This window comes from Erythrolamprus reginae, chromosome 3 (assembly GCF_031021105.1).
Source record: "Erythrolamprus reginae isolate rEryReg1 chromosome 3, rEryReg1.hap1, whole genome shotgun sequence".
NCBI classification, from domain to species: domain Eukaryota; kingdom Metazoa; phylum Chordata; class Lepidosauria; order Squamata; family Dipsadidae; genus Erythrolamprus; species Erythrolamprus reginae.
In genome coordinates this window covers 142,782,687-142,796,323 of record NC_091952.1, presented here as the reverse complement: position 1 = coordinate 142,796,323, position 13,637 = coordinate 142,782,687, and the positions used below count along the sequence as shown (strand labels likewise).

The 13,637-nt window shown below is 46.0% G+C and overlaps 1 protein-coding gene across 9 annotated transcripts in view; it reads left to right on the top strand.

Annotated features, from left to right (window-relative positions):
- The window catches only part of PCDH1 (protocadherin 1), a 434,444-nt gene that overhangs the window by 195,682 nt on the left and 225,125 nt on the right, over positions 1 to 13,637 (top strand). For all 9 annotated transcript variants that reach the window (XR_011558642.1, XM_070746895.1, XM_070746888.1 and 6 more), the window contains one exon: positions 339 to 1,150. Coding sequence is in view for 8 of the 9 variants with exons in the window: in XM_070746887.1 (XP_070602988.1) it covers positions 339 to 1,150 (812 nt within the window). In the remaining variant the exon portion in view is untranslated. The remainder of the gene's footprint in view (positions 1 to 338; positions 1,151 to 13,637) is intronic.

Here is a 13,637-nt window from a genome sequence, read left to right as displayed (position 1 = left end):
GGTAATGCAGATAGAGCAAGGAATAGTTACTCACCATTGCTATTTCCCCCTCTCGGTTGGAGCAAATGGCTGCCTCATTTGCTTGAGGCAGGGAGAGGAACTATGGCGTGCCAGAGGGGACAAAAGCTGGTGCCTCCTCGCTCTGGCTCAAGCAATGGCGCCCTCGTGTGGTGACTTTGTCAATGACCCGAGTATAAGCCGAGGCTGTGTTTTTCAGCCCATTTTTTGGGCTGAAAAACTCGGCTTATACTCGAGTATATACGGTAAATGAAGTTTTCTTGGCTAGAAATTTTCTGTTGTTTATTATCTCTCTCTCTCTCTCTTTTGCTTTCTTTCAGTTTCGTCAGAGTTCAAAATGCAGCAGTTGGTTTCTTGCCTGGGTGTGTGGTTTTTCCTTCAGCTTCTCAACCTTGGTTCTGGAACACGTGTTGTCTACAAAGTACAGGAAGAACAACCACCCAATACACTCATCGGAAGTCTGGCAGCAGACTATGGCTTCCCAGATGTAGGACATCTCTATAAATTAGAGGTGGGTGCCCCCTATCTGCGTGTGGATGGCAAGACTGGTGATATCTATACCACAGAAACGTCTATTGATCGGGAAAGCCTGAGAGAGTGCCAGCACTTGTTCCCAGGAGATCCTTGTTTTCTGGAGTTTGAGGTTTCTATCACAGACCTGATGAACAATAGCCCTCGCCTACTGGAGGGACAGATTGAAGTTATGGACATCAATGACAATACACCCAATTTTGCATCTCCTGTGATCACATTAGCCATTCCTGAAAATACCAATGTTGGTTCACTTTTCCCTATTCCATTGGCCATGGATCGTGATGCTGGTGCCAATGGTGTTGCTTCATATGAACTCATGCCTGGTTCAGATGCTCAGAAACTTTTTGGCTTGCAAGTAGCAGAGGATCAAGATGAGAAACAGCCACAACTAATTGTAATGGGAAACCTAGACCGGGAGCAGTCAGAGTCTTATGACTTAACTATCCGGGTTCAAGATGGGGGCAACCCACCTCGTGCTAGCAGTGCTTTGTTGCGGATCACCATTCTGGACATGAATGACAATGCACCAAAGTTTGAGAAGCCATTGTATGAGGCTGAACTTTCAGAAAATAGTCCTATTGGTCACTCTATACTGCAGGTGAGCCCTTTTTCAGTAAAACAGTCCAGATATACATAATTCTGGATTTAGAATTTGAACACCTATTTATTTCAAAAATATGAAAAGGATTATGTATTTAGGTATTTTGCATCCTTTAGCTTAGCCAGCCATTGTTTTCTCTTCCTGCTAATCAATTTCATTAAATATGATTTTTTCCTTTGTATTATTTTTATCACACTATAAATGTACTAAATATGAGTAAATATTCCTCCTCTGAGGCTTACATATTCAGGAATAATAAATATGGTAGCTAGATAAGAAATAGTCCTAGCTGTCATTGGGATCAACTTCCTAACAGTGAGGACAATTAACAAGGAGAACAGCTTGCTGTCAGAATTTGTGTGTCCTCCACCATTGAAGATTTTAAAGAAGAGACTGAATATCTAAAATGGTATAGGGCAGGAGTGTCAAATTCAAGGCCCATGGGCCAGATCCGCACTGTCGGGCCATCCTGGTTTACCCAATGTGAAGAGGAAAGATTGGGCCAGCATGGCTTTGCCTGGATCTATCCAGAGGGACAGCTGTGAGAGCCAGGCCAGGCCTCTGTACCATCCAACTCACCAGTAGGGGTGCTTCTGTTGGGCTGCCACCCCCCACCCCCCACGCTGGACTTTATCCTTAGCACTCGGCTGAGGGAGGGGAGTGCTTCCCCATGTCTCTTGGCTCTTCTGATGAGTGAGGAGGAAGGCTTGGGGGATGGCCCCCACCATCCAAGAGTCATCCCCGCCATTCTCTCTCAGCCCTCTTTGCTGATGGCAACAGCAAATGTAGCACGACAAAGGTAGAATCTTGTTGCCATGACAAGTGCAAGAGCACTTTGTCCCACACTAAGGCACCGCCATGATAGGGTGACAGCTCTTTCATCCCTCTGTTCTGACAGGGTGACCGAACCATAGCAGAGGAGTGAAAGAGCCACAAGGGTTGTATTGTGGCTCTGTGTTTTAATGGGCTTCAGGAGAAGGGGACACATATCCCCCCATTGTGAAGCACCTGAGTGAAAAAGTTCACTAGATCTTTTTCTTTCACAAGAAGTTGGAATTGATTGAGCGAAACACGATGGAGAAACGTAATTGGAGCTGGGCTAGGGTGATGGTGTGCATGCCCACAGAGAGGGCTCTGTGTGCCACATCTAACATGTGCCATAGGTTCATCATCACAGTCGTACGTCCCTTCCAGCTTTATTCTGATTGATTGACAATTGGCTAAACCAAACCCACCTTTTCTTATCTTAAATCCTTGTCACAAATACTGCTTTCTTACGATTTTGAGACATAGGCATTCTGTGGGGATAACTTTAACTCATCTTATTTACCTTATTCAAATTCATGAACTGATCCCTGTATTCATACACTTAAATCTGCACATGTTTAAGAGAATAACAGTTTAATACAACCCCCTGCTCAAGAGGGCCTGTTTTTCACCCCGCCAAGACTCCCTGGAGCCTGGGGTGGGTGAAAATGTCTTCACCCCCCTCGAAGCCCTCCAGAGGCCAGAAATGCCCTCCCAGAGCCTCCATTCAAGCTGTTCTCATTGACAGGAAAGTTCTCCTTACAGTGTTTCTCAAAAAATGGGGTGGACCCCCCTGGGGGGGGGTATGGAGCAATGCCGGGGGGAGCACGTGACCTGGGGTGCGTGCTCTTTTTGCCACAGGGAATAGGGTTTCTTTGCACTGAACAATAGCATACAGCACAGAATAGGAGATATGAAGTGCATATAACAAATCCTATGGGGAAATATTTAGTAGGGGTAAAAAAAAAAGGAGGAGATTTAAATGGTTGTCCACTAGGACTCCAGGATCTCTGTCACAGTTACTACTGTTGAGCATTGTACCACCTATACTGTACCTGTGTGTTTTGTTTTTCTTGTCTAAATGTAGAACCTTACTTTTTTCACCATTGAATTTCATTTTATTAGATAGCGCCCATTGTTCAGGTTTGCGAAGAGCCTTCTTTATTTTGCACATATCTTCTGGATGTGGCTATTCCTGCCAATTTGCTGTCATCTACAAATTTGATAAGTTCCCCATCTATCCCCTCATCCAAGTCAATGATGACGATGTTGAAGAGTACTGGGCGTAAAACAGAACCTTGGGGTATTCCACTGCATGCATCCCACCATGTAGATGTAGTTCCATTGAGCACTACACGTTGAGTGCAGTTAGTTAGCCAGTTTTGAATCCATCTGGAGGTATTGCTGTCCATCCTATATATTATTATAGATCAATATATTATTACTTGATATAAGTTTTCGGGTTTCTTCCCGTGTAGGATTTGGAAATTTCTGGCGACGTTTCGATGAGGTCCCACTCATCATCTTCAGGCTGGTGTTTCTGTCCTTGTTCTCAGGCGAACACTGCGAGACCTGAGCTGCATTCTTTCTATAAATACTGGTGGCTGGGTGTGGTTTGATGGCTCAGCAATTGCCTGCTGTGTAGAAACTTCCTGGTGAGTCAGAGGGGTAACAATTGGGGTCGTTGATGTAGCTGAGGTATGCTGCTTAGTTAATGGTTGTAGATTAGGCGTGATGTCCTGAGTAGTTGGAACTTGAAACCAACGCCTTGGACAAATCTGAACACAAACCCAAACTCTGGCTTAGATATGTAGATGATACCTTCGTAATTTGGCCACATGGGAAAGAAAAACTGAACAGCTTCTTCACACATCTCAACAGCCTACACCCCAAAATACAATTCACCATGGAAATAGAAACCAACAACAAACTTCCCTTCCTGGATGTCCTAATCTACAAAAAACCCAATGGCTCCCTAGGACACACCGTCTACCAGAAGAAGACATACACCAACCACTACTTGAACGCAAAATCCCACCACCACCCTGCACAGATAAATTCCGTAGCCAAGACCCTCATTTCCAGAACCAAACGCCTAGCCAACAAAGACCACCTGGAACCTGAATTACATAGTCTCACAAATGTATTAATTTCCAATGGATCCAAAGAGAGGCAATCACCAACTTAATCCAAAAAGAGACACCCCCCAAGAACCAAGACACAGAACAGGACAATGGCATCGCCCTCCTCCCTTACATCAAAGGCACCACAGATAAAATCAGCAAAATTCTCTGCAAATACAACATCAAGACAGCCTTTGGTACAGATAAAAAAATAGCCAACATCCTAAGAAACCCCAAAGACAATATCCAGCTAGAAAACCAGGGAGTTTATCAAATACCGTGTAAAATCTGCCCAGCCACATATATTGGACAAACTAACAGGAGAGTAAATGCACATGTTGCAGAACATAAGAATGCATTAAGGAAAAAAGAAAAAACCTCCTCCCTTTTCCAACACTTCAAAACTACAGGACATGAAATTGATTTTGACAGTACTAAATTAATTTCCAAAACAGAACACTACAGCAAAAGAATAATCATGGAAGCCATCGAGATAGAAAAACATCCCCAAAATATGAACAAGCAGGAAATATGAACAGCCTACCAGACATCTGGAAACCAGCCCTCATTAACAAACGTATCCCAGCCATAGAAACTGAAACCAGACTCAGAACACACATTGCAAAACAACCAAGTAGCCCGCAAGCTCCAACTACTCAGGATATCATGCCTAACCCACAATCATTAATTAATCAGCATACCTCAGTTACATCAACGACCCCAGGTGTTACCCCACTGACTCACCAGGAAGTTTCTACACAGCAGGCAATTGCTGAGCCATCAAACCACACCCAGCCACCAGTATTTATAGAAAGAAGGCAGCTCAGGTCTCGCTGTGTTTGCCCTAGAACAAGGACAGAAGCACCAGCCTGAAGATGACGAGTCGGACCTCGTCGAAAGTTCGCCAGAAATTTCCAAATCCTACACGGGAAGAAACCCGAATATGCCAAGACCGTCATATATATATACGTGTGTGTGTGTGTGTGTGTGTGTGTGTGTGTGTGTGTATATATATATATATATATATATATATATATATATATATATGCTGTATACAGCTATACAGTGGTACCTCATGATACGAACCCCTCGTCATACGAACTTTTCAAGATACGAACCCAGGGTTCGGAATTTTTTTGCCTCTTCTTACGAACTTTTTTCACCTTACGAACCTGCCGCCGGCCGCTAGGATGCCCCACCTCCAGACTTGAGTTCCTCCCAGTTTTTTCCCACCCTGTCCTGCCCCATTCTCCCCTCTGGATCTCCATGGGTTTCCTCCGTTTTTCTCCACTCTTTCCTGCCCCATTCTCCCCTCTGGATCTCCATGGGTTTCCTCCGTTTTTCTCCACTCTTTCCTGCCCCATTCTCCCCTCTGGATGTCCATGGGTTTCCTCCGTTTTTCTGCACTCTTTCCTGCCCCATTCTCCCCTCTGGATCTCCATGGGTTTCCCTCCCCCCACTCCGTTCGCCTCAGCTTCGTCTGCCGGCAGCTTTTTTTTTTAAAGCCTTAATGTTTTGGATTTTCCTAATCAGCTTGCACGCATTATTGGCTTTTCCATTGATTCCTATGGGAAACATTGTTTCATCTTACGAACTTTTCACCTTACGAACCTCGTCCTGGAACCAATTAAGTTCGTAAGATGAGGTATTACTGTACTTTTCAAAATACATATATAAATCTTTTCCAAATACAATCACTATCAATAATGCTGAAATATACTATAGATTCATTCACTATAACATTATAAGTTTGCTATTTCTGATTCCAAAACTTCAAAAAGCTCACTTAGTCCAAGTCTCGTGTTCTTCTTCTGCTTTGAGCAGTTGATCTTATGTATGTATGGGTATGGGTATTTTTTTTCTCAATCTCTAAGGTCCAAAATCCAGCTTAAAGTCTTACTTAATTAGGCAAATATGAGCAAATAATAAAAGTTTACTTTGATGGTATTAGCTATTTTAACTTCCCAATTCTTGCAGTTTCAATCTTTTTTTGGTTGTTGCTCTCTCTCTCTTGCATGGACCTCTTAGCCACCATTGCTGCTCATTGCCATTCGCAGCAGAAACAATGCAGGAAGAATCTTCAGAAATCCCTTTGCCTTCCCCTTTCAGCATGTTAGATCTGATTTCTTCAAAAATTAATCAGTCCACTCTCTTTCGTCAGCCCTCTCCTTTTTAGAGGTTGTATTTTCACCTTAAATGAAATGATAGTCCCTCCTTTTTTCCGTCTAATCCTCTCTGTGTGCTTTACTTGATCTGCACCATACAAGAAGATTTAAAAAGCTTAAGTCCTGATCTTTGTTTCTTTTAATATCGCTATCTTCATTCAAGATCAGTCCAAACAAATATTTCTATTTCTAGCAATTTCCTTACTTGTTTGCTTGTTTCGTTTATTGCTTAGTACATCCTCCACAATATCTAATCATGTTTCAATGTCCAAATCTTTTGTGCTCCCTTCCGCAGTCTCCTCTTTGATTCAGTTTCTCTCCCCTGCTGGGTAGCCGCTAGCTTCAAGTTTTGAGATCTTTCATGTACCTCAAAGAAATATGTAAATCCGAATAGGTCAAAGAAATTTGTTTCTTATCATGTCAAAGTCTGTTTAGCCGATGCTTGAGAAATGCTTAAATTGCTTATCTTCCTCACTGAAGCCTGGGATGGTGAAAAAATGGCCCAATGAGCAAACCGGAATTTCAGAAGAATGGATTTCTGGTCTGCCCACTGTGCTGAGTTTTGCACTTAAGTAAGCTTGCTGTAACCTCCAGAATGCAAAAACCAGCACATCGGGCAAACCAGAAATCAATTTTTCCGAACTTCTGGTTTGCCCATTGGGCCATTTCCCCTGAAATGTGAAAAAAGCACAATAGGCAAACTGGAAGTCAATTTTTCCGAACTTCCGGTTTGCCTGTTGGGCTATTTTTCACGCTCCAGGTCTTCAGGGAAGCTTCCATGAAGTCTCTGGAGGGTGAAATGGCCTTCCCTAAGGCTGAAAATCAGTTTATTTATTTATTTATTTATTAGATTTGTATGCCGCCCCTCTCTGTAGACTCGGGTCAGCTAACAACAATAATGAAACAGCATGCACACTTGAGATGACATAGGGCAATGCTTCGTGTACCCTCCGATATGGTTCCGCATACCACCTGTGGTACTTGTTCAGCATCACTGTTCTAAAGCATTAAAGGCAGGCAAGAAACAATTAATAGAAACTAATGAAGGAGAGAAGCAATTTGGAATTAAGGAGAGATATCCTTAAGTGATGACAGTTAACCCTGGAATAGCTTGACTTCAGAAGTTATAGGTGCTTCATCGCTGGAAGTTTTTAAGAAAAAACCGGAGAGTCACCTGTTGGAAATGGTATAGGATCTCCTGCTTGAGCAGGGAGTTGGACTAGAAAACCTCCAGGTCCCTTCCAGCTTTATTTGGATTCAATACCTTTATAGCAAGAGGGCTTACTAACTACTGGAGAGACACAACTAGCCTACAATAAAGAGAAAACGAAGAAAAATAATGAAGGCATGGGAAAAGAAAGAACTTTGAAAACAGAGACAGATGGAATAATTGTGGCTGCCCAAGACCAAGCTTTAAGAACAAATGCATATACAAAATCAGAATTTAGATGATGGCAAGAAGAGATAAAAAGTGTCCCCCTTGCAAAGAATCTGAAGAAACAGTGGACCACCTGGTAAGAATCTGGGAGGTGAGTGGGGCTGACGAACCCTTGCAGGATAGTGCTGAAGATTTCAATAAGTATTTTGCAGATAAAATCGCCCAGTTCCGGGCAGACCTTGACTCCAACTGAAATGCGGTGTTGGCTGACGAGTCAGTCGAGGTGACAGGGGCTCCTCTTAGTCCTGTTGCACGGGAGCAGTTTGTATTATTTACTATATGTTGTAAACCGTCCCGAGTCCCCAGAGAGGGATGGCATATAAATCAAATCAAATACCTTATGTTTATCTCCCTCCATGTAGTAGATGCAGTTATGGACTATTTGTTGAGTATGGTTTGTTAGCCAGTTACAAATCCATCTGTTGATGATGTCAATCTGTTTTTAACAAACCTGTGCTGGCTACTAGTTATAACTTTGTTTCTAGATATTCAAAGATCTGTTTTATTATTTTTCCCCAGTATCTTCCCAGGTATTGAAGTTAGACTGATTAATCTGTAATTTTCTTGGTCTGTTTTTCCCCCTTTTTTGAAGAAAAAGTCTTAAATTTTGACCAGAACTGATGACCACAATTGAGCCCAAAATTTATGCTGCTAAGTGAGACATTTGTTAAGTGAGTTTTGCCCCATTTTATAATTTTTCTTGCCACTGTTGTAAAGTGAATAATTACAGTTGTTAATTAGTAACTCATTTCTTGAGCGAATCTGACTTCCCCACTGATATTGCTTGTCAGAAGGTCACAAACATTTTGTCCCACCACTGTATTTCTTATACAGTGATACCTTGTCTTGCGAACTTAATTGGTTCCGGGACAAGGTTCGTAAGGTGAAAAGTTCATAAGATGAAACAATGTTTCCCATAGGAATCAATGGAAAAGCCAATAATGCATGCAAGCCGAAAACTCACCCCTTTTGCCTTATTACCGCTGGCATTCGGATCGTTCAAGGGTAGGGGGAGGAGGGGGAGACGGGGGGGAGAGAGCACAGGCTGCCCGGAGGGAGCCTCGTGGGTGGATTGGGTGGACAGTTACTGCAATGACTGGAAGGGAAGGGAGGGAAACGCATGGGCCGTTTGTATGTGCGTCTTTTCTGATTTTTTGTGTCTGGGAGGCCCCACTGGGGTTCTAGGATTGTCTTGAGGGAGATCGGCAGTGGTTGGGGAATCCCTTGCCGGATTCGCGCTGCACCGCCACACCTATTTGTAACTTCAAGCAGAAACCACTCTTTCTCCTTCCTCCTTCCCTCTCTCCCTCCCTCCCTCCCTCCCTCCCCCTCTTCCTTCCTCCCTGCCTCCCTCTTTCTCCTTCCATATTCCACCTCCCTCCCAGCCGCATTCGCCTTCCTCCGCTGCCAGCGGCGTCCAGCTCCTCCTCTTCTCGCGTCTTTACAAGATGACAGCTGGGTGGCAGCACGGAAGCTGGGGGTGGCAGGGGTGTGTGGAAGAGATCCGTGGGAGAACTGGGGGGAGCTGTGGTGCCTAGACACCCGCCTACAGCAAAGCCACCCCGCAACCACCACCTTTGCCCCTAGGGGAAAGACCCCAGCCCACGCCTGCTGCTTGCTCTCATGGGGGGGTGCAAAGATCACCTTCGGGAGCTTCCCAGCCGGGTCCCTTCCACGGGGCGGTGGCTGCGGCTCCCCCCAGTTCTCCCGTGGACCTCTTCCACACACACCTGCCGCCCCCAGCCTCCACGCTGCCGCCCGGCTGTCATCTTGTAAAGAAGCGAGAAGAGGAGGAGGAGCTGGACGCTGGTGGCAGCGGAGGAAGGCAAATGTGGCCCGGAGGCTGGGAGGGAGGTGGAATATGGGAGGAGGAGGAAGAGGAGGAGGAGGGAGGCAGTCTCTGCGCTTTTCTTTCGGCGGAGGAGCTAAGCAGCCAGAGACAAAGGAATCAATGTAAAAGCGCTGCTGGGCTGGGAACGTCTCCGGCCGCTTAACTCCTCTGCCGAAAGAAAAGCTGCCTGTCATCCTGGGCGAAGCGCTGGGGTGATGGAGTCAGGAAGGTCCTCCTGCCCCCCCACAACGGAGGTCCGCCACCCCCCGAAAACACAACAGAGGTCCACCGCCGCCCGCTTGAGCCAGGATGTCAGGCAGGGCGAAGTGGTGTGGAGCAATGGGAGGCTCAAGCTGGCGGCGGCGGACCTCCGTTGTGTTTTCAGATGGGGAGGTGGCAGGAGGACCTTCCTGACTCCCTCCCCCCAACACTTCGCCCAGGATAACAGGCAGCTTCCGCGCTTTTCTTTCAGCAGAGGAGCTATGCAGCCGGAGACAAAGGAATCAATGTAAAAGCACCGCTGGGCTGGGAACGTCTGTAGCCGCTCAGCTTTTCGTGTCCAGCCCGAAATCAAAAGAAAAGCGTGAAGACTGGCCAATGAAATGGAAGCGAACAGAGTGGGGACAGAGGCGAGGCGAGGAAGCGGCGGCAAAATTTGTCTGTGGGAGCCCACTGCCCCTTCCTGCCAGAAGCCCGCAAGGGGCCAAAGCCAGGTATGGAGAAGGGCAGAACTTCCAGTTTCGGGCTGGACAGGAGGAGCTAATTGGTCAGAGAGTCTCCGGCTGCTTAGCTCCTCCGCCGAAAGAAAAGCGCAGAGGCTGCCTGTCATCCTGGGCGAAGTGCTGGGGGGATGGAGTCAGGAAGGTCCGCCTGCCCCCCACACAATGGAGGTCCGCCGCCGCTCGCTTGAGCCAGGATGACAGGCAGGGCGAAGTGGTGTGGAGAAAAGGGAGGCCTGCCTGTCATCCTGGGTGAAGTGCTGGGGGGAGGGAGTCAGGAAGGTCCGCCTGCCCCCCCCAGCTGAAAACACAACGGAGGTCCACTGCCCCTTAAGACACAACAAAGGTCTGCCGCCCACCCACCCCCCGAAAACACAGCGGAGGTCTGCCGCCACCTGCTTGAGCCAGGATGACAGGCAGGGCGAAGCGGCGTGCAGCAATGGGAGGCTCAAGCCGGCGGCGGCGGCACACTGCCTTTGTGTTTTTGGCTGGGGGGGCAGGAGGGCCGGTCTGACACCCCACCCCCCAGCCCTTCGCCTTCCACTGGTCAGAAGGAGGAGGAATGGGGGCATCTTGGCCAGCCGCTGGAAAGCCAAGGGAAAATCCCAGGCACTTCAGCTGGCAGTTGGGAGGCGGGGAATCTCGACGGGGGCGGGAAACGAATGGGAAATCCCATTGGGGGTAGTCACAAGGCAGGGGAATCCCTGCAGCAGTAAGTGAGCGCACACACAGTAAGAGAGCCCAGGGCTTCGGGCTCATGTTCGTAAGACGAAAAGGGTTTTTAAGATGAGGCAAAGAAATCTTAACCCCCGGGTTCGTATCTCAAAATGTTCATATGACGAGGGGTTCGTAAGACAAGGTATCACTGTATTTTATTAGATATAATAACTACTATCTTAATGCTACCCTTCAACTACATAATTTTGTCACCAGGATCTACCACCTTCATTTTTCTGTTTTCTTCCAATTTTCCTCCAATTTGGCTTCCAGTTCCGGTCAGTGATGGAGGACTGCGGTGATTAACGGTCGCTACCGGTAATGACGGAGTGCCTGTCGACCTCTAGGTTTCTCCCTTGTGGGGTGCCTCAGAGGTCGGTCCTCTCCCCCCCCCCCCGCTGTTCAATATCTACATGAAACCACTTGGTGAGATCATCCAGGGGCATGGGATGAGGTATCATCAGTACACTGATGATACCCTGCTGTACATCTCCACCCCATGCCCAGTCAGTGAAGCAGTGGAAGTGATGTGCCGGTGCCTGGAGGTTGTTGGGGTCTGGATTGGTGTCAACAGGCTCAAACTCAACCCTGACAAGACGGAGTGGCTGTGGGTTTTGCATCCCAAGGACAATTCCATCTGTCCGTCCATTACCCTGGGGGGGGGGGAATTATTGACCCCCTCAGAATGGGCCACGCAACTTAGGCGTCCTCGATCCACAGCTAACATTAGAGCACCATCTTTCAGGTGTGGTGAAGAGGGCGTTTGCCCAGGTCTGACTGGTGCACCAGTTGCGGCCCTATTTGGACAGGGAGTCTCTGCTCACAGTCGCTCATGCCCTCATCACCTCGAAGTTTGACTACTGCAATGCTCTCTACATGAGGCTACCTTTGAAGAGTGTTCGGAAACTCCATATTGTGCAGAACATGGCCGTGACAGCTATCGTGGGGCTACCTAGATTTGCCCACGTCTCTTCAACACTCTGTGGCCTGCACTGGCTACCTATCAGTTTCCAGTCACAATTCAAAGTGTTGGTTATGGCCTATAAAGCCCTACATGGCATCGGACCAGAATACCTCTGGGACTGCCTTCTGCCGCACGAATCCCAGTGGCCGATTAGGTCCCACAGAGTTGGCCTTCTCCGGGTCCCGTCAACTAAACAATGCCATCTGGCGGGACCCAGGGGAAGAGCCTTCTCTGTGGTGGCCTCAGCCCTCTGGAATCAACTCTTCCCAGAGATTAGAACTGCCCCCACCCTCCTCGCCTGAAAGTTATTGAAAACCTATCTTTGAAGCCAGGCATGGGGAAACTGACATATCCCACAACTATCTCTACATGGGGCTACCTTTGAAGAGTGTTCGGAAACTTCAGATCGTGCAGAATGCAACTGCGAGAGCAATCATGGGCTTCCCTAGGTATGCCCATGTTACACCAAGACTCCGCAGTCTGCATTCGTTGCCGATCAGTTTCCGGTCACAATTCAAAGTGTTGGTTATGACCTATAAAGCCCTTCATGGCATCGGACCAGAATATCTCCGTGACCACCTTCTGCCGCACGAATCCCAGTGACCAGTTAGGTCCCACAGAGTTGGCCTTCTCCGGGTCCCGTCGACTAAACAATGTTGTCTGGCGAGATTCAGGGGAAGAGCCTTCTCTGGGGCGGCCCCAACCCTCTGGAACCCGCTTCCCCCAGTGATTAGGATTGTACCCACTCTCCTTGCCTTTCGTAAACTCCTTAAAACCCACCTCTGCCATCATGCATGGGGGAATTGAGATATCTCCCCCAGGCCTATATAATTTATGTATGGTATGTTTGTGTGTATGTCTTGTTTTTAAGTAAGGGATTTTTAGATATTGTTAAATATTAGATTTGTTATTGTACATTGTTTTATTATTGCTGTGAGCCGCCCCGAGTCTACGGAGAGCAGCGGCATACAAATCTAATAAATGAAATGAAATGAAATCTTGGTTTGTGTATGGTTTGAATGGATTGTGTGATTATTTTACTATAAAGGTTTTTAAATTGTTTTTTAAATATTGGATTTGTACACTGTTTATTATTGTTGTGAGCCGCCCCGAGTCTTCGGAGGGGGGCAGCATACAAATCTATTATTATTATTATTATTATTATTATTATTATTATTATTATTATTATTATTCAATATCTTCTATACATATTTATTTTCTAACCAATCATGAAATTTCCCTCATACATTATAGTATTCGGAGTCTTCTTTATCTTTAATTTTCATTGTCAATCTATTCATTTCCGCATAATCCAATATTCTTTTAATTACTTCCTGTTTAGAAGGGGCTTTTGTCACTTTCCATTTTTGCGGACATGCAATTCTCGCTCCTGTAATTATATAAATAATTAAATATTAAATTAAATTTCTCTGGTAATATACCCAACAGGAATATCTCTAGTTTCAATTCTGTACATTGTTTCAATATTTTTTCTATCCATAATTGAATTGAGCTCCAGTACATACTGGCTTCAACACATGTCCACCACATATGCTAAAAAGAAACCGGTATTTGCTGACATTTCTAACATTTCATAGATTTATGTTTAAACGTTTTATGATGACATGTGCCATCTATAAAACATTTTATACAAATGTTCTTTATATTCTGTCACCATTGTAGTTTATAATTTGTTTCTGAAAGCTGTTGCCATTTATCC